Here is a 23714-nt window from a genome sequence, read left to right as displayed (position 1 = left end):
TCACTGACTCGATGGACGTGAGTCTGGGTGAACTCCGGGAGTTGGTGATGGACAGGGAGGCCTGGCGTGCTGCGATTCATGGGGTCGCAAAGAGTCGGACACGACTGAGCGACTGAACTGAACTGAACTGATTAGACATAGTGCGTTATCAACCTCTGCTTGAACTCCAGTCATGGACTGTGGGCTACAGAGCTGGAGTCGTCAAAGGTGCATGTCAGAAAATTTGTCTCCTTTTCAAAACTTTTTTTTTAATGCTGACATTTATTTCCATTATTGGAAGTCAAACCCAAGCTTCCCTTGTGAAAACTCAAAATCCAGGGCGATACTTGCCTTTTTACAGACCAGATTCATAATCTTTTCTTGCCCGACTGCTTCTGAAGCTCTGACTTTTAAATACCCAAAGCTCTACTCGCTCTGTGTGTCCCGCCTCCTCCGGAACCCGCCAAATCCCATCAAACCCCACCCCCAGCAACAGTGCACTATCCCCATAGGCTTGTTGCGCAGTCCAGGTTCCCACGCTCTGCAGCCTTCCTTAATCAGCGGATTTCTTAAAGCCCAGCCCTTTCCTTCTCTCCGGCGATTTTTTCCGTTCAGGACCGCCTCACCCCACCTGGTTATTTGGTTGGCCAGCGCCCCCGTCGTACGTCATTTACCCGCGCCACCCGGAAGCCACGGTTCTTACTAACAGTTCTTTTTGCCGGCGGCTTTCAGGTAACGGCCGCACTTGGGTGTCCCTGTGTGATGGGGTCCCAGAGCTGGGAGGGGCGGAAGGCTGAACTCTTGGCATAAGCCGGACGACCCAACTCCCAACACTGAAAAGGTGCAGTTGTACTGTGCTTGAGACCAAACTGAGACCAGTGGTCTTCAACGTGGTCTTCTCCCTCCCCATTCCTCAGGAGCCCATCATGGCGACGCCCCCTAAACGGCGGGCGGTGGAGGCCACGGCGGAGAAAGTGCTGCGCTACGAGGCTTTCATCTCTGACGTGCTGCAGCGGGACTTGCAGTAAGTGACAGAACAGGGGGCGGAGCGATTGGAGCGGTCCACGTGGTGAGCGGGGCGTTCGAAGTCAGGGCCTGGCCTTCTGATTGGTGGGTGAGGCGTTCAGAGCCCGGCCCCGTGCGCCATTCGAGGAGGAAGGAGGGGCGATATCCGGGGTGCAACGTGGGGTGAGGAGGGAGACACGGTGATTTAATGGTGCCTGTGTCCGCGCTTGCGCGGCTTCCGATGCCCCCTAAAGGGTTAAGAATTAGATTTCTGAAGCTGGAGTTTTCAGGTTCGAATCCTGGCTTGACCATTTTGCTTTCCGTGTGAACACATACTTTGCCTCCACTTTCTGTGCCTCAGTTTCCTCATCTGTGAAATGGGGAAGTTAATGCAACCTTCCTCACGGCAGTGGGTTTGGGTTTTCAGTGTATTCAGTCCTTGTAAAGGGTTTAACTTGGATACTAGAGGCTCAATGAGTATAAAAAATTATTATTACTGTCATTATTAATCTGAGCAGGAAGGAGAGTGTTCAGGTCTAGGATTATGAGCATCCTAAAAGAGACTGAGGATTTTTTTCTAGGGTGAGAATGGCATATTCTGATTGGAGGGAGGCATTGGGAATAGAGTGTAATAATAATACTCATAAATAAGAGCTAACGCATATAGAGAACTTTGTTTGGAGGGCACTATTCTAAATGCCTTATAGTAAATACTCATTTAATCCTCTTAATGACTCTATGAAGTAATACTCCTCATTCCTATTTTAAAGATGGGGAGATTGAGTTCCAAAGAGGTTACTCACTTGCCAAAGTCACACAGCTAGTAAAATGGAAAGCCTGGATTCAAACCGAAGCAATCTGACCCAGAGTCCAAACCTTGACTTCTGCACTAAAATTCCTGTTTAGACCCTGGTGACAGGAGAGTCTCAGGGGGTCATGATGTGAGATATTCCAAGAGGGACAGGGTTTCCTCTTGGTCACCATTTTACTCTTGTCCTGTCATGTCCCATCAGAAAGGTCCTGGACCATCGTGACAAGGTATATGAGCAGCTGGCCAAATACCTTCAACTGAGAAATGTCATTGAGCGACTCCAGGTAAAGATGCCAGGGTTAGGTACTGTCTTTTTGTGGGCAAAGGAGGGGGAAGAGAGGAGATACCCAAGACCAAAACCTGTCACCTGACCTAAAAGTTGACCACTGATCCCTACCTCTTTTTCCCTGGCCCCACAGGAAGCTAATCACTCGGAGTTATATATGCAGGTGGATTTGGGCTGTAACTTCTTCGTTGACACAGTGGTGTGAGTGTCTACCTGCCCCTCTGAGCCCACAGGGTTCAGCTTCCCTTTTCCTTCATTCAACAAATATTTTTGTTAGTATTTGCTATGAACCCGACACTGCTCGGTGCTAAAGATGTGACAGTAAATAAAATAGGACAGATTCTCTGCCCACCCTTACCTTCGGTTTGGGGAAGATGTGGGGTGGGGAATAAAAGAAATGTTAAACTGTGTAGTATGCTAAACAGTGACAAGGACTTCTCCACTTCCTATCACCACTGTTTCCTTAGCCCAGACACTTCACGGATCTATGTGGCCCTTGGATATGGTTTTTTCCTGGAGTTAACACTGGCAGAAGCTCTCAAGTTCATTGATCGTAAGAGCAGTCTCCTCACAGAGTAAGTCCATTGCATGAGGATACTGTCTAAAACACCACCATTTGTAACCCTTCTTCCCCCTTTCACCCTGGCTACCTGGGATGGTACCTAGGAACCACTTTCCCCTCTCTCTAGGGGAGAGAACAGTGGGGATGCAAAGCTTAGCCCCAGGTGTAGCACATAATAAGTACTCAATAAATGGTCTCTGTATTGTTCACTCACACAAAAATTTATTGGGCATTTGCTGTATGCCAGGCTCTGTGCTTGGTGTTGGGGAGGCAGCATGAACAAGACAGAAGAATTCCTTGAAAGCTTATATTCTACAAGGGCTATAACTGTTACACATCAGCACAGTTTTGACCAGATCCTGGAGGTCTCAGTCTGTATATCAGTAACAGTAAAACAAGTTACCTCTGACTTCACCTCCTGCTAATTTTCCTGCTCATTCACTGTGCTCTCATCACACTAACCTTCACAGGCTTCTTTAAATGCCCACAGAGTGATCCCACCTCAGTACAATTGCAGTAACTGTTCTCTGTCTGCCTACAGCACTTTCCCCTCTGATACATGCATGGCTTCCTTTCTCCTTATTCACTTGAAGTCTTGCTTAAATGTCACTTCCCATAACCTAACTTGAAAATTTCAACCCTTGGCACTCCTGATTCCCCTCCCTTGTTCTACTTTTTCTTTTTTTCCATAGCACTTATGACCTCCTAATGTTTACTGTGTGATTTACTTTTTTGTAATGTTCATTGCCTGCTCCCATTAGGATATAAGCTTTGCAAACGGAGAGATTTTCTCTGCATCTCAAGTCACTAGAATAGCACAAAGCATATAGGAGGCACCCTGTGTTTGTTGAATGAATTTCAAAGCATATGCTGGAAATAGATTTAAGTGGGGATTGAAGGATTAGTAGATCTCTGTTGGTGGTGATGGAGGTAATGTGGGGATAAAGGATGAACTCTGATGAGTGTAAGGTTCTATGCAGGAAAGGGGAATTGTGATTGTGGAGAGATTTCTGAAATGTGGCTAGGGAAGGCCTTCCAGAGGAAGCAGCATTTGAGTTCCTTGGTTGAGTGAACAAACCATAGGGCTCTCTAGGGAAGAGCATTCCTGGCAAGGGGACCAGTGTGCCTGCCATGTTAGAGGAACTGCTGAGAATGGTGAGCATTCAGTCACTCAGATGGAGTGAGTGAGGGGACGCTGAGAAAATACACTTAGATTAACAACATCTCACAAGTGTGAATACTACTGATCTAAAATTCTACCTTCTAGGTTATATTTCCCTTTATGTCTCGTTCATTTCTTCCAGAGTTGCCTACCTTAGGTTTTAGTAATTCTTCTCTTTTCAGACCTTTTCGAGGTTTCAGTATTCATAAACTCAAATGAGCCTCAGACCTGTGGAGATTTCTAAATCTTAGTGATCCGATCAGTTGGTGAATAGTTTGGTTGAGGGGACTGCTTTAATAGGCCAGTATAATTCTGAACCAGCAGCCATTTAGACCAAGTCTGTTTTTGGTTTTTTTTGTTTTTTTGTTTTTAATGACAAAGCCTTCCTTATTATGTCACCGGATTCCTGAGCCTTTCAAATAGATTTTAATTTTTTGAGACTTGATGTGTTTCCCCAGAATGAGGTATTTGTCATTGCCTGCTCCGTTTGGTCTTTCTGATTTATTGATCTGGTCTAATAGTGTGATGAGAAATGTGAATTCCTTACTGTGCTAAGTCGCTTCAGTTGTGTCCAACTCTGCAACCCCATAGACTGTAGCTGGCCAGGCTCCTCTATCCATGGAATTCTCCAGGCAAGAATACCAGAGTGCGTTGCCATGCCTTCCTCCAGGTCATCTTCCCGACCCAGGGATTGAACCCACGTCTCTTACATCTCCTACATTGGCAGGCGGGTTCTTTACCACTAGTGCTACCTGGGAAGCCCATGAATCTCTTTACTTTATTATAATTAGTAGGACTCCCTAGTAATTGAAAAAGATGAAGATTTGAGAATGCTTGATTGGAAGTGGGGTGTGAGAAAAAGGAGTCCAGGTCTTCAGCTGAGCAAAGGATGGAATTGCCCTTTTATGAGATGGAGAAGATAAGGGGAGAGCAGATTTGGAGGGGAAAATCAGGAGTTCAGTCTGGGACCTGTTAAGTGTGAGGTGATCATTAAACATTGAAGTAAGTTTTCTGACTATGTAGTTAAAACTCCCAAGGCTGGAATTCGGGAGAGAGGGCTAGACTAAAAATACAACTTTGAAAAAAAAAGAAAATACAACTTTGAGAGATAGTGATATATAAATGGGTTCATACTATTTTTTCCCAATTTAATATCCTTTGTTGTTGCCTTCTACTTTTCTTAACAGTATTTCATTTCCCTGAAACTGACTCTTACATTGACAGATAGCTCAACACAGTAAAATCCATATTCCTCTCATAATATCAAGATTACATGATCTGTCCCCTACCTACCTCTTGGATCCTAACTTGTGCCACTTTTCTTCCACCATTCACTTAGTTTCTAACACTCTGGCCTCCTGACTATTCCTTAAAAAGCTCTTTCCTGTCTTTTGGACTTTTTGTGGAAAAGACTATCTCCTACTGTTTTACTCATTCTTCAGAGGCCTTCCTTGATCCTTTGGGTGAATTAGGATTGTTTGGGTGAGACTGGTGCCAGTTGGCATAGAGAGAAAAAAGTGACTGGTTCATGTAAATGGCAACCCAATCCAGGATTCTTGCCTGGAGAATTCCATGGATGGAGGAGCCTGGTGAGCCCCAGTCCATGGGGTTGCAAAGAGTCCAACATGACTGAGCAACTAATACTTCCACTTTTTTTCTTTCATGTAACTCAACAGCCCAGAGCCGGCATGGTTTCAGGCAACTCTGGCTTCCCAGTCACTTAGACTTGGTGTCTTCCTTGAGTTCTCTTTCTCACGCCCAACACCCTCCTTTGGTAAATCCTGTTGACTTTACCTTCAAAGTGAAAGTGAAGTCGCTCAGTCGTGTCCGACTCTTTGCGACCCGTGGACTGTAGCCCACCAAGCTCCTCTGTCCATGGGATTCTCCAGGCAAGAATACTAGAGTGGGTTGCCATTTCCTTCTCCAGGGGATCTTCCTGACCCAGGGATTGAACCCAGGTCTCCCACATTGCAGGCAGACGCTTTAACCTCTGCGCCACCAGGGAAGCCCCCATGTATCCCAAATCTAGTCATTTCTTATCACCTCAACTGCTGCCACTGTGGTCTGAGTCTGCCTCTCTCACCTGGACTGCCTCCTCACTGGACTTCCTCTTCCACACTAGCTGTCCTTATCCCCAGTCAGTTCTCCACACAGCAACCAGATGGATCCTCTTAAACCCTAGTCATGTCACATCCCTTCTCTGATCACAATCCTCCTCTGGCTCCCATATCACTTAGAATAAAAGCCAGAGTCCTTACCATGGCCTGGTAGGTCTTACATGATCTTTCTCCCCTGCTTACCTCTGTGACCTCACCTTCTACAACCCCCCTTCACTGATCCTTCTCCAGTCCTGCTGGCCTCTCTGCTGTACCTCAGACATGCCAGGTGCACTCCCACCTCAGAGCCTCTGCATTTGCTGCCCCTTGTGTCTGGAACACTCATCCTCTATCTAGCCACACAATTCGCTTCTTCATTTTAAGTCTTTACTCAAATGCGCTTCTCCATGAAGCCATCCCTAAGCACTGTAATTAGAATTACAGCCCCCCACTCCGGCACTCGTTATTCTCTCTTAACATTTAATTTTTTCATTGTACTTATAACCATCTGACAAACTGCATATTGTATTCCCATCATTTTCCCCCCATAATGAGAATTTGAGTTCCACAAGGCCAAGATTTTTGTTTGCTGTGTTTGCTGCTATCTCCCAGTAACTAAAACGACCTGGTGTAGAGTAGGCACTCAGTAAATGTCTCTGAATCAGTGCAGTCCAGATGGCAGCCAGGCATCTCTGCATAGGAGCAGCTCAGGTAGTAGGATGTCCTACCACCTACCGTGTGGAAGTCATACAGAATGTAGGTAGTTCTTGAAGTGATGAAGCAGCATCATCCTCCTGCCCACTTCACCTTTCTTGTTTCTTTTCTCCAGGCTCAGCGACAACCTCACCAAGGACTCCATGAATATCAAGGCCCATATCCACATGTTGCTAGAGGTGAGAGCAGCTCACTCCATTCCCAGACTCTATCTCCAAATGTTTAGGGTGGTGACCCGAGAAGGAGAGAGAGCCAGAGATGGGAAGGACCATATTTTCGTCTAAACTGGAGTCAAACTGGAGCCAGGCTGGCTCAGAGGGAAGAGAGTTCTGAGCAAGCCTGGGATGGGGCCTGGACCCAGTCTCTGTTCAGTCTCTTATGTTCTCTTTTTCAGGGGCTTAGAGAGCTACAAGGTCTGCAGAATTTCCCAGAGACTCAGCACTGACTTCTTCCTACCTCCCCTGACATTAAAGAGCCTGAATGTCTTTGAGTCACACGGCCCTTCTTTCCCCCCTTAACCCCTACTGTTTGCTAAAGTGCCCTGTTTCTAAAGCACAAAGTACTAGGAGGCCCAGAAATCCGGTCTGTGTGGGACCATTAATGCACCACTGAAGTCCTGCCATTTGACTTCTGTGCCCTCTCTACCGTTGCCTTGGCAACCTGGGCCCCCACCTGACCCATTTCTTTTCATGTACACTACTCTGAATTACCAGAGAATGGGCCGATTCACGGTGGAGGTTTGTTCCCCAAAGCAATTCAGCCTTTCACTCCTGGCCGGAAGGTTTACCTTTCTCCCACACCCCAATCGTTCCTCAGGTACCTTAAATTACACTCACGCCCATCTAGGCTCAACCTTGGCCTTGCCCCAGCCGCTAAGAAGTTCCAGCTTCCAGCAATAGGGCTGATCCCGCCCTCCCTGGTCTGGTTTCTATTCTAGGTTGAGTCCAGCTTCCGCCAATCCATGCAAAGCCAGGTTCCGCCTGTTTGTAACTGGTTGCAGCTCGACCCCGCCCCCGTAGGTATTTAGTTTCCCCCACTCAGCACACACTTTTATATGTCTGGCAGCTGCTCCGTTCTAAATTCGTCTTTTCCAGCCAATCACTACACAGTTACCCTGTCCGCCTACGCAGTACCCAGACCTCCTCCCTCTGGGCTGGTATGCCTGTGTACTTCTATACAAGTCTTGCTTCCGCTGAGCTGCGTGGAGTTCGGCACCGCCCCGTTGGGGTTTTGGCAGCCGTCTAGGGAGTCGCTCGGTAGCCAATCAGCAGAAAGCAGGACCTAATCACCCGTATCCTCGGAGGGTGGCTGTCTTCCATCAATCCCATATAGGCCAATCCATGCGAGGCAGGCGCCCCCAAAACCTTGTCAATCGCCCCCGGCCTATCAGTCTGTCTTGAGCCAATCAGCATGAAGCACCGCAGAGCCGAGCTCTCCTCTTCGGAACCCAGGCGGCCATCAGCGTTCCATCAGTTCCCCTCGGGCCAATCACAGCATAGGTCTGTGGAGCAGTGCCCGCCTCCCCAGCCCTGGAAGCCGCGCGGTCGATCCATGGTACTTTGGCCAATTAGCGAGCGGCAGAACGCTCGGCTCCTCCTTCACGGGCCCACGTGAGCGATGAAGAAACGCAGGGGCGGCTTCTAGGTGCTGCCGCCGCCGCCGCCGCCGCCGCCTCCGCCGCCGCCGCCGCCTCCGCCTCGGAGCCCGGGCCTGGGGGGCGGTGGGGCAGCGCATGGAGCCCCCGCCCCCCGGAGCTGCCAACACCGCCGCTGCTCTACGCGCAGGTGAGTCCGGGGCCTGGAGGTTGGAGGGCCTGGTCCATGACCCCAAGTATCCTTCCCGCCCCCGCGGGGGGAGGAGGGGAGATGTGGCTTGGCCCAAGCCCTGCGAGTGTTCGGCTCCCCACCACCGCCACTACGGCTGGTGGACTTGCCTGTGGCATTGTCCCCTCCCATCGCCCCTTGTAGTGGATCTGACCGTGGCCTAACCCCCCTTTCTGTTTTATAATGGATCAGTCTTCGTGCTTGTGTTTCTCCCCACCCCACCTTACAGTAGACTGGTCTGTGGTCTTGCCCCCCCACCCCACGCTTATAGGGAACCAGTTTGCGGCAGTGTCCGACTCCTTGACCGTAGGTGCATCTGAGTGTTTGTATTTATCCTGTCCTCAACTTTCAGGGGCCCCTGCTGTGGCCTTGTTTTTCCACCCTTACTGTTCCTGTAGTTAGTCAATCCGTAGCGTTGTACCCTCCCCCCCCCAAACAGTGAGTTAATCTGTGAACTTGTATTCCTGCCTCCAGTGCATCAGTTCATGGATTTATCACACACACACCACTGTACAGTGGATCCGTCTACATGCTTGTTTTTCACGTGCCCCTGCTTATTAGCCCGTTGCCTTATTCTCCCTTTTTTGTAAACTGTCACTCCAGTCCTTGGGCTTCTCCCTTCCTTAAGAGTGGATCAGTTTAGTGCGTTTTATCTCCCCATTTTCAGTAGCCCAGTCCATGGCCTTGTCCCCCTCTCCTTTTAATCAGTCTGTGGGATGGCTCTCCACTATTGTGCAGGAGTCAATGTGCTTTCTGATCTCCTTGCTCCTAGTAAATAAGGTGAGCCTTTACACACATACACACCTTTACTGTGGATCTGTCCATTGGCCTTCCTGCCACCCTTGTGCTTGGGTTCACACCCTTCCCTTCTGTTATAACCTCCAATGAGTCCAGTGCCTTGTAATCCCTCCAGGAGGGTCAACATGTGTGCTTTTATTTTCCCCCTCCTTTCATGGTGGTGGATCAGTCCATGGCCTTCCCTGCCACCCTCCCTCCTTCTTAATCGTGGATCAGCCTGTGTGCTTGTTGAACTTAGGTCTTTTTTTACCCTAGAACACACTTTCTCATACACACTTTTAACCACTGAGACATCCTACCTCACTCCAGTAAATGAATACATTAGTGATAGTGATATTGCCAATAGATGCTAACATTTATTGAGCACCTACTTGTACCAGGCAAAATGCTTTATGTTATGAGCTTTTTTAATCCAGCCTTTAAGATAGGTACTGAGGGAATTTCAGCATAGGGATACCTTACTCAAAGGTGATCCAGTAGGTATCAGATTAGATTGCTCCTCAGAACATAGGATAATTTTTGACGCTTTCCTCTCTCACTTCATCTCACCCCACTTGAGGCCCCATTCCTTAAAAACCAAATTAGTTCCTGTCTCCACGCTTTGGTTTTTGCTGTTCCCTCAGCTGTCTCCATTCCACACCTTGTCTCAGGACATATCCACACCTGATCCCAGCAGCTATGTGACCTTTGTGATTTAACCACTTTCTCTCGTGTTTCCTCATTGGTAAAGTGGGGGAATCAGAACTAGAATCCCCTCCAGGGTAAATAAAGAATGTGCGTGTGCAGTTGCTCTGTCATGTCCTATTCTCTTGCCACCCCATGGACTGTAGCCTGCCAGGCTCTGCTGTCCATGGAATTTTCCAGGCAAGAATATTGGAGTGGGTTGCCTTGTGAATTAATAAAACAAATAACTTCTCTGACCTTACCTCCTACCCACCCCTAACTCTGTTCCAGCCACAATGACCTCACTCATCCTCAGAAATACCAGGCGCAATCCAGCCTTGGGGTCTTTGCCTTGCCTATTTTTTCTGCCTGGAACAGTCTACCCCCATCTCTGCATGGTTCCTTTCAGGACTGTGTTCAAATGTCACCTGTCCCTGACCATCTGAACCTGCACACCTAGCAGGACTCAGGCCCCTTTTCTGCTTTATTTCTGTTTTTGCCCTTTATCACTGTCAGGCACTCTGTTTACCAATTTATCATATTTGTCTTTCCCCATTAAAATAGGAGTCCCATGAGGAACTCTTTCTGTCTGCTTATTCATTGCTAGGTCTCCAACACCTAAAATTCTTACCTAGTACTTGATAAGAATTTATTGCACAAATGAATGGAGAAAATAACAATTTCAGACAAATCAGAGTTGGGGACAGATGGAGATGAAGAGGCCATAAGAGAGTTAGTTAAGAGGCTAGTCAGGACTGTTTATTCAACAAAAACTTACTGAGCACCAGGCATTCTTCTAGGTGGTGGGGACATGAAAGGGAACAAAACAGGCAGAAATCCCTGCCTTTGTGGAGCAGACATTTGCTAAGAGTGCAGACTATATAAATAAGTCAATCTAATTAGTATGTTAGACAAGTGCTAAGGAGGAAAAGTGAAGAAGGGAAGGTAGGAATAGAGTATCAGGGTGGTTGGAATCTTAGGCACAGGGCAGGCCTCATTTAGAAGGTGATGCTTGAATTAAGGCTTGAAGGAGTTCAAGAAGGGACCCATGATGTGTAAGGGAAGAGTGTACCAGGCAAAAGGAACAGCCAATGCAAAGGCCCTGAGGAGGGATTGTGCCTGGCGTGTTCAAGGGCCATGAAGGAGGCCACCGTGGCTGGAGCAAAAGTCCTTTACATATCAGTTCAGTTCAGTTGCTCAGTTGTATCTGACTCTTAGTGATCCCATGAACCACAGCATGCCAGGCCTCCCTGTCCATCACCAACTCGAAGAGTTTACCCAAACTCATGTCCATTGAGTCAGTGATGCCATCCAACCATCTCATCCTCTGTTGTCCCCTTCTCCTCCCGCCCTCAATCTTTCCCAGCATCAGGGTCTTTTCAAATAAGTCAGCTCTTCCCATCAGGTGGCCAGACTATTGGAGTTTCAGCTTTAACATCAGTCCTTCCAATGAACACCCAGGACTGATCTCCTAATGTCTTTGCTTTTTAATATATTGTCTAGGTTGGTCATAACTTTCCTTCCAAGGAGTGTCTTTTAATTTCATGGCTGCAATCACCATCTGCAGTAATTTTGGAGCCCCAAAAAATAAAGTCAGCCACTGTTTCCACTGTTTACCCATCTATTTGCCATGAAGTGATGGGACCAGATGCCATGATCTTAGTTTTCTGAATGTTGAGTTTTAAGCCAACTTTTTCACTCTCCTCTTTCACTTTCATCAAGAGGCTCTTTAGTTCTTCTTCACTCTCTGCCATAAGGGTGGTGTCATCTGCATATCTGAGGTTATTGATATTTCTCCTGGCAATTTTGATTCCAGCTTGTGCTTCATCCAGCCCAGCGTTTCTCATGATGTACTCTGCATATAAGTTAAATAAGCAGGGTGACAGTATACAGCCTTGATGTACTCCTTTCCTTATTTGGAACCAGTCTGTTGTTCATGTCCAGTTCTAACTGTTGCTTCCTGACCTGCATACAGGTTTTTCAAGGGGCAGATCAGGTGGCCTGGTATTCCTGTCTCTTTCAGAATTTTCCACAGTTTATTGTGATCCACACAGTCAAAGGCTTTGGCATAGTCAATAAAGCAGAAATAGATGTTTTTCTGGAACTCTTGCTTTTTTGATGATCCAGCGGATATTGGCATATATTGACATTTAATCCTCCCAGAAACCTTTCAGGTAGGTGTATCTTGAAGATACTTAACTTTGAGATTGGCATATCCCCCATTTTATAGGTACGGGAACAGACCCAGAGAGGTTGAGTAACTTGCTCATGGTCACAGAGCTAGAACAGGACAAAGGAGTATGAGGCTGGCAAGCCAGAGAGAAGAAAGATCTGCTGGGGTAGACAAGTTATTCATCACACAAAGGAAGAATTAATTCTGCCTGGGAGATCTCAGAACTTGATGATGTGTATAACAAAGGGTTCATCGTATGTTGAGAAGAGGGAAGGACATTCCTGGCAGGGAGAACAGCACATGCATATCCTTAGAGATGGGAACTGGATGAACTCAGGGTGCCTACGATGTAACATGCCAAGCTTCAGTCCACCTCAGAGCCTTTGTACATTCTGTTCCCTGTGCTTGAAAGACCCTTCCCACAGATGTCAGCATAGCTTGCTACCTCCCCTCCTTCAGATTTCTACTCATATGTCACTTCCTCAGGGAAGCCCTCCCTGAACACCCTCTGTAAAATAGCATCCCTGTCCCCCTCAAGGATCTTACCCTTCAGTTTTGCTCTATGGAGAGCTGATGGAACAAAGTGGCTAGGATCACTGCCTAGAGCCAAACTGCCACAGTTTGATTGCTGTCTCTGTGTGACCTTAGGCAAGTTATATTACTTCTCTGTGCCTCCATTTCCTCATCTGGAACACGGGAGGGTAATAAGAGTGCCCACCCATGGTGTTGGTTTGAGGATTGAATGAGTTAAATGACTAAAATGGTAAGGGCTGTGTGGCTGGTTCCTGTTTTTTAAATTGGTAATGCTATTCCTGGCATACATGTAGGTGTCTCACAGGCCTCTGAGACTGACCATCTCCAAATCTGACCCCATGTTCTCCCTTCAAAACCTGCTCTCCCACAGGGCTCCTATCTCAGGTGATCAGGCCACAAACCTAGAGTCATCTCTCACCCCACCCCACCCCCAATGCTATCTGTCAACAAATTCCATTCATTCTGTCTTTAGGTTTTATCCAGAACACAGCCGCTTCTCACCAGTTCCACTGCTAACACCACCATCTCTTACATGGACTATTGCAGTAGCCTCTTCAGCCCCTACAGCTGGTTCTCCTCCCAACAACCTGAGGGATTCTGTTAAAATCCAAGTCACATCCTGTCACTTCTCTGCTCACAGCCAGCTCATGGCTCCTATCTCATTCAGTCAAGTCAAAGCCCTTCCTGGCCTAAAAGAGCCTCACACAGTCTGGCCTCCATTGCCCCTCTGTTCTCAGCTCCTACTGTTGATACTTTCCCCTCACTGTTTTCTCTCTGACCGTGCCAGATTCCTTTCCCTTCCCCTGACCTGCCAGGCTCTCCAGCCTCAGGATCTTTCACCCTAGCTATTTCCTCTGCCTGGATGACTGCTTTCCAGGTTGTCACAAAACTGACACCTTCACCTCTCTTAGGTCTTTGCTCAAATATCACCTCCACAGTGACTACCTTTTCAGAAAATAACTTCTCCCCTGCTTCTTTGTTTTTTTCTCAGAGCTCTTATCACCATCTGAAGAATTCTTGTTTATCTTGCTTCTTGTCTGTCTGCCCCACTAAAACGTGAGTTATGCCAGAGCAGGGATTTTTGTTGTATCCACTGCTGTCTCCCCAGCACCTGGCCCACAGCAGGCCCTCCATAAATGCTTGCTAAATGAGTGAAATAAAGAGAAGTAAATGCATCTGAGAGAGGCATATGACTAGAACTCTTATTAGGGGTTATGTGGGAGATGTGATAATAAACAAAATACAAAACCTCGTGTGCTGCTGAGGCTTGAAGCCAACTGTCAGGTTTCACCTTAAGTGATAGATTCTGTGGCTGCTGAAAGGGGAACTGATAAAATTGCCTGTTGTCACCACCAGGAGTCACAGTGGACTCTCTGCCTCTGAAACAAACAGGCCTTCCAAATAAACCAAGCAAGGTTTCTGATGACGGGACTGTAATCTGAATACTTTGTGGCCTTATGACTTACATAATTGCCTAAAATTGTATCTGCCAAATGAACTTCGAAACAGCTCAGACATAAGAGGATCAGACTGTATTTCATTACAGATTAAAGACTCAAGCTATAAATTATAGAAAGAAGTTCTTTCTTAACCCAGCAGTCCCAGTTGGGTAATTGATGAAAACTCTTTCCTTAAGAAATAGGAAGCTCATGTTTATTTCCAACTCACACTGAGCAAAAGGAGCAGTTATAGGTTGGGGGAAGAAGGCCAGGGAAGGTCCTGTTCTGTGCATTACATGCTGAGGGAATAGTCAGTATGAGGGGCAGTTTAGTCTAATGGTTGAAAAGCTCAGACAACAGGAACTTGGCTGCCTGGGTCCAAATCTTGACTATGCCACTTAGAGCTGTGTGGTACATAAATGTCATTTAGAAATTTTGTGCCTCAGCTTCCTCCTTTATAAATTAGAGATAATAAGAGTACCTATTTCCCAACGTTGTGATGAGAGAGAAGTGAGTCAATAGCTGTAAAAATAGCAATCCAGGTCTACATGCCCTTATCTAAAACCCTTGGGGCCAGATGTGTTTCACAATTTTGAATTTTTCAGATTTTAGAAAAGTAACAAGGTACACATACAAGATGTTACATAATACTCTTAGTGGGCTCTGTAATCAGCTACATTCAGATTTCTGTAGCAAGATGTATGAACAATCACACCAAGTGAAGATCCATAAAGACCACAAAAGGCCTTACTTTGTTTCAAATCAGGTTTTAGAGTAGCAGATAAGGAATTAGGAACAAATTAGAAATGGATATTTTGTAAGAGCTTATACCCCAGGCATAGTATATTTACTGTACAATAACCCTGTGAGCTAGGTGGTATTACCATCTATTTTAGAGATGGAAGAAATGAGGCACAAAGAGGTTAAAGAACACACCCAGGGTCACACTGCTAATAAGTAGCAGAATGAGGATTCCAGCCCTGGCAGTCTGGGTCTGGAGCCTGGGTGATCGTCCAATAGGCCATATTGCCTCTAATTGGTACAATGCCTGGCACATATTTCAGTTCAGTTCAGTTCAGTCGCTCAGTCGTGTCCGACTCTTTGCGACCCCATGAATCGCAGCACGCCAGGCCTCCCGGTCCATCACCAACTCCCGGAGTTCACTCAAACTCACGTCCATCTAGTCAGTGATGCCATCCAGCCATCTCATCCTCTGTCGTCCCCTTCTCTTCCTGCCCCCAATCCCTCCCAGCATCAGAGTCTTTTCCAATGAGTCAACTCTTCGCATGAGGTGGCCAAAGTACTGGAATTTCAGCTTCAGCATCATTCCCTCCAAAGAAATCCCAGGGCTGATCTCCTTCAGAATGGACTGGTTGGATCTCCTTGCAGTCCAAGGGACTCTCAAGAGTCTTCTCCAACACCACAGTTGAAAAGCATCAATTCTTTGGTGCTCAACTTTCTTCACAGTCCAACTCTCCCATCCATACATGACCACTGGAAAAACCACGTATTTAGCACTCAGTAAATGTTCATTATTGCTGTTGTCAAGAAGGAGAACCAGAAGGAAAGGAACAGGTCAGAGGAGCATGGGGTAGACAGAAGAAAGCAGACATTTCAATGTCAGAAATTTTCATAAAGTCAAGGCTCCTTGGGATGAGACTTGAACGATGGAGAAGACTTGAAAGCAGAGGAAGGGAACCCAGTATGGAGTAAACAGCCTTTATGAGACGCTGACAGAAGGAACCTCCTGGGAAACTTGGTATTTGATGTGGTAGAAGGTACAAATGAAAATGTTCAGGTGAGGGGCATTGTTCTGGTTTTCTATTCATGCTGTAACAAATTATCACAAACTTTTAACTGCTTTCAGTTCAGTTCAGTCACTCAGTTGTGTCCAACTCTTTGCAACCCCATGGACTGCAGCACACCAGGCCTCCCTGTCCATCACCAACTCCCGGAGTTTACTCAAACTCATGTCCATTGATTGAGTCTGTGATGCCATCCAACCATCTCATCCTCTGTCGTCCCCTTCTCCTCCCACCTTCAGTCTTTCCCAGCATCAGGGTCTTTTCAAATGAATCAGTTCTTCCCATCAGGTGGCCAAAGGATTGGAGTTTCAGCTTCAGCATCAGTCCTTCCAATGAATATTCAGGACTGATCTCCTTTAGGATGGACTGGTTGGATCTCCTTGCTGTCCAGAGGACTCTGAAGAGTCTTCTCCAACACCACAGTTCAAAAGCATCAATTCTTTGTTGCTCAGCTTTCTTTATAGTCCAACTCTCATCCACACATGACTACTGGAAAAACCATAGCTTTGACTAGCTGGACCTTTGTTGGCAAAGTGATGTCTCTGCTTTTTAATATGCCGTCTAGGTTGGTCATAACTTTTCTTCCAAGGAGCAATCATCTTTTAATTTCATGGCTGCAGTTACCATCTGCAGTGATTTTGGAGCCCCAAAAAATAAAGTCTGTCACTGTTTCCACTGTTTCCCCATCTATTTGCCATGAAGTGATGGGACCAGATGCCATGATCTTAGTTTTCTGAGTGTTGAGTTTTAAGACAGCTTTTTCACTCTCCTCTTTCACTTTCATCAAGAGGCTCTTTAGTTCTTCTTCACTTTCTGCCATAAGGGTGGTGTCATCTGCATATCTGAGGTTATTGGTATTTCTCTCAGCAATCTTGATTCCAGCTTGTGTTTAACTGCTTAAAACAACACAAATTATTCTCTTAAGAGTTCTGGAGGTCAGAAGTTCAGCACAGGTCTTACCAGGCTAAAATCCAGGTGTTATCAGGGCTGCTTTCCTTTCTGGAAGCTTCATGTGATTAGATTGAGCTCACCCAAACATCTCTCTAGCTTAAGGTCCATAACCTTAAATCCATCTGCAAAGTTCCTTTTGCCATGTAACATATTCACAGTTTCCAGAAATTAGAACGTGGACATCTTTGGGTGGGGGGCATTATTCTGCCTAGCACAGTCTGCCCTTTGGCCCCCAGAGGTTCAGATTTGTCCCACAGGCAGAACACGTTCACACTATCCTATCATTTCCAAAATTCTCATCCCACCCCTCCGTCATCCAAAGCCAGGCTGAGGGTACTCAGGGAATGATGGTGGTGGCTGGGGTCAGAGGTGGAGACAAAGTGGAAAGAAAGGAATCTTTCTCCTACTGACCTCTTCCCCTTTATGTATTCACAGCCGCTTAGCTCTGAGCTGTCTGCCCTCCAGGTACCCCTGGGATGGCGTGAGTACTTCCCCAGCGATGGACCCTTCTGTGACGCTGTGGCAGTTTCTGCTGCAGCTGCTGAGAGAGCAAGGCAATGGCCACATCATCTCCTGGACCTCACGGGATGGCGGTGAGTTCAAGCTGGTGGACGCTGAGGAGGTGGCCCGGCTGTGGGGGCTGCGCAAGAATAAGACCAACATGAATTATGACAAGCTCAGCCGGGCCTTGCGGTACTATTATGACAAGGTAAGGTGTCTGAGACCAGGGCTGGGAACGCACTCCCCCCGCCCCAACACCAGCAAACATTTATACCAGTTATTTCATTTTCTTGTCTTAATTTGATCTAGCTCTAATTTTGAAAACAGTATTAAAATTTACCATTTTTTACCCCATCCTCTGGTACTCTCAGACCAATATTGGGGCCCCCAAGCATTTATTCCAGTTATTTTATTTTCTTGTATTTTAACTTTGGCTAAAACCTTCAAAGCAACATTAATACTGACCCCTACTCACTCCATTCTTTCTGAGATCCCCAGAATCCTGCTGTCCCAACCACACCCCACACAACATTTCATTTTCTTGCCTTATTCCTTATTCCTCTGACCAAAACTTTTGAAAACACTATTAATAATGAGTCTTCCTCATCCTGGAACAGTCCTGGGCTCCCCCAGGTATTTCATGGTTTGCTCTTATCCAAGAATAAGAATTCTAGAATAGCCTTATTCTTAGAATCAAAACCTCCATGATAGCATTATCCTAACCTTTGCTTATCTCATCCTCCAAGACCCTCAACATTTTTATCAATTCTTTTCATATCCTATTTCGTTAGCTAAGACCTCCAAAACAACATGTATAATGCCCGCTCCACGCCCCATCCTCTTGTATTCCCAGAGCAACACTAGTCCTCTCCAATATTCACATCAGTTATTTTATTTTATCATCTTATTCCTGTAGCTAAAATTGTAAATTTTCCTTTTCCTCTCAGACTGCCAAACCAGTGCTAGATATCCCACCTCACATTTATACCAGTTATTTCATTTTCTTATTTTTTTACCTGAAACTTCCAAAACAGTGTTTTTCTTCTTCCAATTTTATTGCAGTATGATTGACACACATTACTGTATAAGTTTAAGGTGTACAGCATAAAGATTTGACTTGTATACATCAAGAAATAATTATCACAATAAGTTTAATGAACATTCACCAACTCATACAGACACAAAATAAAAAGGAAAAAAAATCTTTACACTCTTAACTTTCATATATAACATACAGCAGTGTGAATCATATTTATCATGTTGTGCATTACATCCCTAGTATTTACTTTTCTTATAACTGGAAGTTTGTGCCTTTTGACTGCCTTCATCCAATTCCCTTTCCTCTCACCCCACACTGAAACTTCTCAAACAATATTAATGAGTCTCCCTTTTCATTCCTTTTCTGAGAAACACAAACCCACCCTGTGACATTTGTGGCCAACATGAAGATGTCTTCAGGGTGCCCTAATGCCCCCCAGATGCCTCTTGTTCCTCAGAACAGCCCTAGACCTGTGCTGCTGCCCACCCTTACTCACTTACAGCATTTATTTCATTTTTATATTTTAAACCTTTAGCTGAAACCTCCAGAACACTATTCATAATGAGTCTGCCTCATTCTATGCGCTGAAACCACCAGAACATACCTGAGATCCAGCTATCCTGAAATACCCCAAACATGCTCTGTGACCCACCCAAGCCAGCCTTAAGATTCCCACAGTATTTATACCAGTATTTTAAATTCTTGTTAGTTGCTAACAGTTACTTCATTTTCCAATTGTCTCAGCTTAAACCTCCCCAGTGGTATTAAGAATAAGGCTCCTCATCCTGTCCACCCTGATGACTTTGCCCTGTTTCACGGCTATGTCAAGAGCTTTAAATCATCCTCTAATAATTCATATTTATTAACAATTCATCACCATATTCTTCCACATTCAGTCTCTTCCAACATTTATATCAGTGACTTCATTTCCCTGTCTTACTGCATTAGCTAGACTCCAAAACTGTGTCCTGGCAGCCACCCCCAAGGCCTGGCCCTATTAGCCCACAGACACCCCTGGTTCCAGGAGCCAAGAGGAAAGCCTGTTCCTAGATCTACTTCCCTAGTTGGGCCTCAGTGTGGAGAGGAGCCAGTGGGTGTGGCCGTGTGTATCTAAGGTGAGGTGGGGGAATCGAACAGAAGGAGGTGAGAGTATGACAGAGGGAGACTTGGAGGGGGATGGATGGGACTGAGATGTGGAAGGGAGAAGGGCAGTAGACTAAAGGAAGGATTATGCAGTGGGGAGAGAGAGAAGGGGAAGAAGCTGGGGGAGAAGACAGGGAAATTGGGTTGGGGAAGAGTAGTAGAAAGTAGGGGAGAAGGGAGGAGGCCTCAGATTAAGAGATGAGTGAGATGTGAAAGAAGCTGGGAAGAGGACCCCATGGGGACACAGACACTGAGCAGGGACAGTGTATATGTAAAAGGACAGGAGAGGCATGCAGGGGAAAAAACACCAGGAGACACTCCTCACCGTCCACTCTCTCTGGCCCTTTCTTCTAAGACACTCTATCCTGTCTCTTCCCCCTTACCAGAACATCATCCGCAAAGTGAGCGGCCAGAAGTTTGTCTACAAGTTTGTGTCCTACCCTGAGGTTGCAGGGTGCTCCACTGAGGACTGCCCGCCTCAGCCTGAGGTGTCTGTCACCTCCACTCTGGCAAATGCAGGCGCCACAGCTGTACACGCCATACCCGGGGACACTGCCTCTGGGAAGCCAGGCACACTCAAGGGTGCAGGAATGGCAGGCCCAGGCGGCTTGGCACGCAGCAGCCGAAATGATTACATGCGCTCAGGCCTCTATTCCACCTTCACCATCCAGTCCCTGCAGCCACAACCGCCCTCTCACCCTCGACCTTCCACAGTGCTCCCCAACACCGGCCCTGCAGGAGTAGCAGTGCCTCCCTCGGGGAGCAGGAGCACCAGTCCAAACCCCTTGGAGGCCTGCCTGGAGGCTGAGGAGGCTGGCCTGCCTCTGCAGGTAAGGACTGGAATATGGAATTTCAGCAAGGGGAGGGATATACAGTTCCCAAATGAAGAGAGGGACTGGGAAGAGGAGGGACATAATGTCCTGTTAAAGATAATATAATGGAAGGAGGGACACAGAAGTCCCCTTGGAGAAAGAGATGGGGAGGAAAACTATTCAAACCCTGGGAAAGAAGAAGGAAATTGAGTGCACTACAATTAGCAGTACACCCAATATGTAGTAGGTGCCCTTGAATGTATTTGGTTAATGCACTGGCTCTCACACTTTTAGCACTCATCAGAAAGCACTTGGAGGGCTTTTTAAGCCAGAGGTGCTGAGGGACACCCCCAGAGTTTTTTTTTATGTGAGTCTGGGGATGAGCCCAAGAGTCTACATTTTTAACAAATTTCCAGATGAGGTGTATGCTGCTGGTCCATAAAGCAAATTTTTGAGAACCACTGCTTTTATAAATGGGGGCAGTATCTCCTGGAGTCCCACCCCTGAAGGCATCCCAGATAGGAGGACCAGAAGAAGCCCCATTTTCTTGTCAAAGTACCACATCTTGTTAAAGGACCAGCCCCTACTCTCAGGTCCCACTTTCCATGGGAAATAACTGGCTTCACTACCCCAGCAATCCTTAGGCATCCCCTCTGCACTCGTTCCTCTCCCAGGTCATCCTGACCCCACCCGAGGCCCCAAACCTTAAATCCGAAGAGCCAAATATGGAGCCTGGGTTAGGCCGGCCACTGCCCCCAGAAGTCAAAGTGGAAGAGCCCAAGGAAGAGTTAGAAGCTGCAGCCAGTGGGGAGGCGGGGTTTGTGCTGGAAGCCGTCAAGGCCGAGCCCTTTGAACCCAAAGTCGACCCAGAAGTCCCTCCAGCAGAGGGCGTGCCAGCCCGGCTGTCTGCTGTCGCAATGGAAACTGCGGCGCAGGCGGGCAGCCTCACGGCTTCCACAACACCCAGCACGGAGATCGCCCAGCCTCAGAAGGGCCGGAAGCCCCGGGACCTGGAGCTTCCACTCAGCCCGAGCCTGCTGGGTGGACCAGGACCCGAACGGACTCCGGGATCGGGAACTGGTTCAGGTCTACAGGCGCCAGGTCCAGCTCTGACGCCTTCCCTGCTACCTACGCACACATTGGTGAGAACTTTCGAAGGGGCGGGGCCGGCACCTGGAACAAATGGGATTGGGGCAAGGTGGGGGAGGGAGGAGTTAGACTTACTGTGAAGGCCGATGCGATTACCTCTGAAAGAGTGGGAGGGTGGAGCCTTTGAGTGGGATTGGCTGCGTGGAGGACAGCAATCCTCCATCCAGGATTGCTACTGGACGGAGGAGTCTGCAATGCCAAGGATCAAGTGCCCAAAGAAGGGCAGTTCTGGGGAGTTTGGTGGGCAGGGACCGAGAGGCTTTCTGCAGGAACTGTTTCTAGTTTGAGGCATGGCTTGAGGAACCTGAGTGGGGCTTTGGGGTCTGGGATTTTCTCAGCGGGTTTCCTGTGAGGTATGCACGTAGGGGATAAGAGTTGGAAGTTGATCCTGAGCTACTGGGATTGTGAGGTTTGAAAACAGCATGTGGGTGGGCTCTTGGAGGTGGTCTTGCCTAGTGAGGCTGGGGTGGGCCCTCCAAAGTTAGAAACAGTTGTCTGTGTGAAGTCAGAGAGCTGTCACAGACATGGCCTCAGTAGTTATGGTCTAGGCCTGTGCACTTTTGAGGAGTGATCTTGGAAGTATGAGTGGGAAATCAGGTGGGGCCAGAACCAAGTTCCTTTGGTTTTCCCACAGCTGCCCTCTTGCTCACTTGTGCTCTTACCACCCCTTCCCCACAGACCCCGGTGCTGCTGACTCCCAGCTCGCTGCCCCCCAGCATTCACTTCTGGAGCACACTGAGTCCCATTGCACCCCGTAGCCCGGCCAAGCTCTCCTTCCAGGTAGGATCAGCTCCCCCATCTCAGAAAGGGTGAGTGACCCTAGCACAGTCCCCTTCCATGACCTCTCCCTATTTCTGTCCTCAGTTTCCGTCCAGTGGCAGCGCCCAGGTGCACATCCCTTCCATCAGCGTGGATGGCCTCTCAACCCCCGTGGTGCTCTCCCCAGGGCCCCAGAAGCCATGACTATCACCACCACCACCACCACCACAACCACCACCACCCCTTTCTGGGGTTACTCCTTCCATGCCCTGAACTTCTCTCCAGCCAGCTGTCTCAAGGAGAAACATAGTTCAGCTGACAGACTCGTGCTCCAGTCGTGGTTGGGTAGGGATTCTTAGGAAGAAGGATCTCTCAATAACCCTTCCACAAAAAAACATACAACTTCTCTCTTCTTGATCAGTCCCCCAGTGGCCGCTCTTATACGTCTCCTACTGCAGTGGTGGGGATGGTTTATTTATTTATTTTTTGAAGGCCACTGGGAGGAGCCTGGCCCAACTCTTTTGGAGGGGGTGGCAAGGGCATCTCCCCCGTATTCCACATTTTTTCCCCAAGATGAGACAATCGGGGTCTGGCTTGAGACAGGCCTTTCTTTATTTATTTCTCAGCCTGCCCTTGGGGAGCTGAGGGAGCCCTGTCTTCACTTTGGGGTATGGGTAGAAGAGCTAGCTTGTTGTAGTTTATTATTCCTGGCCCTCCCCAAGGGTCCAGGAAGAATTTGTGCCATTTAATGGTTTGGGAGTCTTGGCCAAGGAAGACTCACACCCTTGGAGATGGGAATTTCCACCTCCCCAGCCTTTCTCTCAGACAGGTTGTCCTTTCTCAACCACCTTTTCGGCCAGGGAGGAATGCCTCTTTTGTTCTTCTCCCCCTGAGAAGCCATTCCTGTGTCTGCCAAACTCCTGGGGTCCTGCCTGTTACCTCCCAATGGAGGGATTTTTGGGGAGTGGTCCCCGTCTGGGGGGCCCCTCCAGCCAGTACTCCAGGTCTCCCTGTCCCCCACCCCCTTCCATTTTGATAGTATAATCTATTTTTAAACAGGGCTTTTCAATAAGGGAGAGGGAGGTATCTCTTCCTATATCTGAGATGGGGTGGGTGGGAAGGAAGGGATTTGGGGGATCTCCCTGCCACCCCCAAGTGTTTATTTTTGATACCAAATGTGTATTTTCAACTCCCTCCCAGCCCCCCAATTTTCCTGCGGGCGGGTACAAAGGACCCTTTATGTGTCCCTGGAGTTGGGAGGGAGGAACAAGGGACATAAAGCCTGCTCAATCTGAATTCCAGGCTGGAGGAGGGTGGGTTCAGAGGACTCCTGGGTTCACCTCCCATCAACACCGTCCCAGCCCAGGCCTATGACCTGGGTCTTGGTGATTTGGGGGACGGTGCTACACCTGTCTCCACTGTTTGTTTTACTTCCTCCCAAATGAATTTTTTTTCTAAGAGTCCCAGAGAATGGGGAATTGTTCCTGTAAATATATATTTTTAAAGGTGA

The 23714-nt window shown here is 47.5% G+C and overlaps 2 protein-coding genes across 3 annotated transcripts; both read left to right on the top strand.

The window, feature by feature from the left end:
- Positions 1-690: 690 nt before the first annotated feature.
- Positions 691-7100, top strand: UXT (ubiquitously expressed prefoldin like chaperone). The gene is given in 7 exon segments (NM_001037471.2): positions 691-711; positions 897-1003; positions 1998-2079; positions 2215-2282; positions 2549-2656; positions 6731-6794; positions 7010-7100. Coding segments are annotated over 6 exon segments (471 nt in total). The 5' UTR covers positions 691-711; positions 897-905; the 3' UTR covers positions 7061-7100.
- Positions 7101-8234: 1134 nt separating this feature from the next.
- Positions 8235-23714, top strand: ELK1 (ETS transcription factor ELK1). 2 transcript variants are annotated; one of them, XM_010821919.4, is made up of 6 exons: positions 8235-8399; positions 17237-17510; positions 19871-20314; positions 20971-21438; positions 22124-22225; positions 22310-23714. In XM_010821919.4, the coding sequence occupies exons 2-6, from the start codon at positions 17301-17303 to the stop codon at positions 22406-22408; spliced, it is 1323 nt and encodes a 440-aa protein (XP_010820221.1). In that variant the 5' UTR covers positions 8235-8399; positions 17237-17300; the 3' UTR covers positions 22409-23714. The 2 variants fall into 2 exon arrangements, with proteins under 2 accessions (XP_010820221.1, NP_001178165.1); NM_001191236.1 differs by having other exon boundaries at positions 8316-8399; positions 17267-17510; positions 22310-23057.

The sequence above is a fragment of the Bos taurus genome, chromosome X (assembly GCF_002263795.3).
Source record: "Bos taurus isolate L1 Dominette 01449 registration number 42190680 breed Hereford chromosome X, ARS-UCD2.0, whole genome shotgun sequence".
Lineage (NCBI taxonomy): Eukaryota > Metazoa > Chordata > Mammalia > Artiodactyla > Bovidae > Bos > Bos taurus.
Note: the sequence above shows the minus strand (reverse complement) of the source record. Positions and strands in the feature narration are given on the sequence as shown.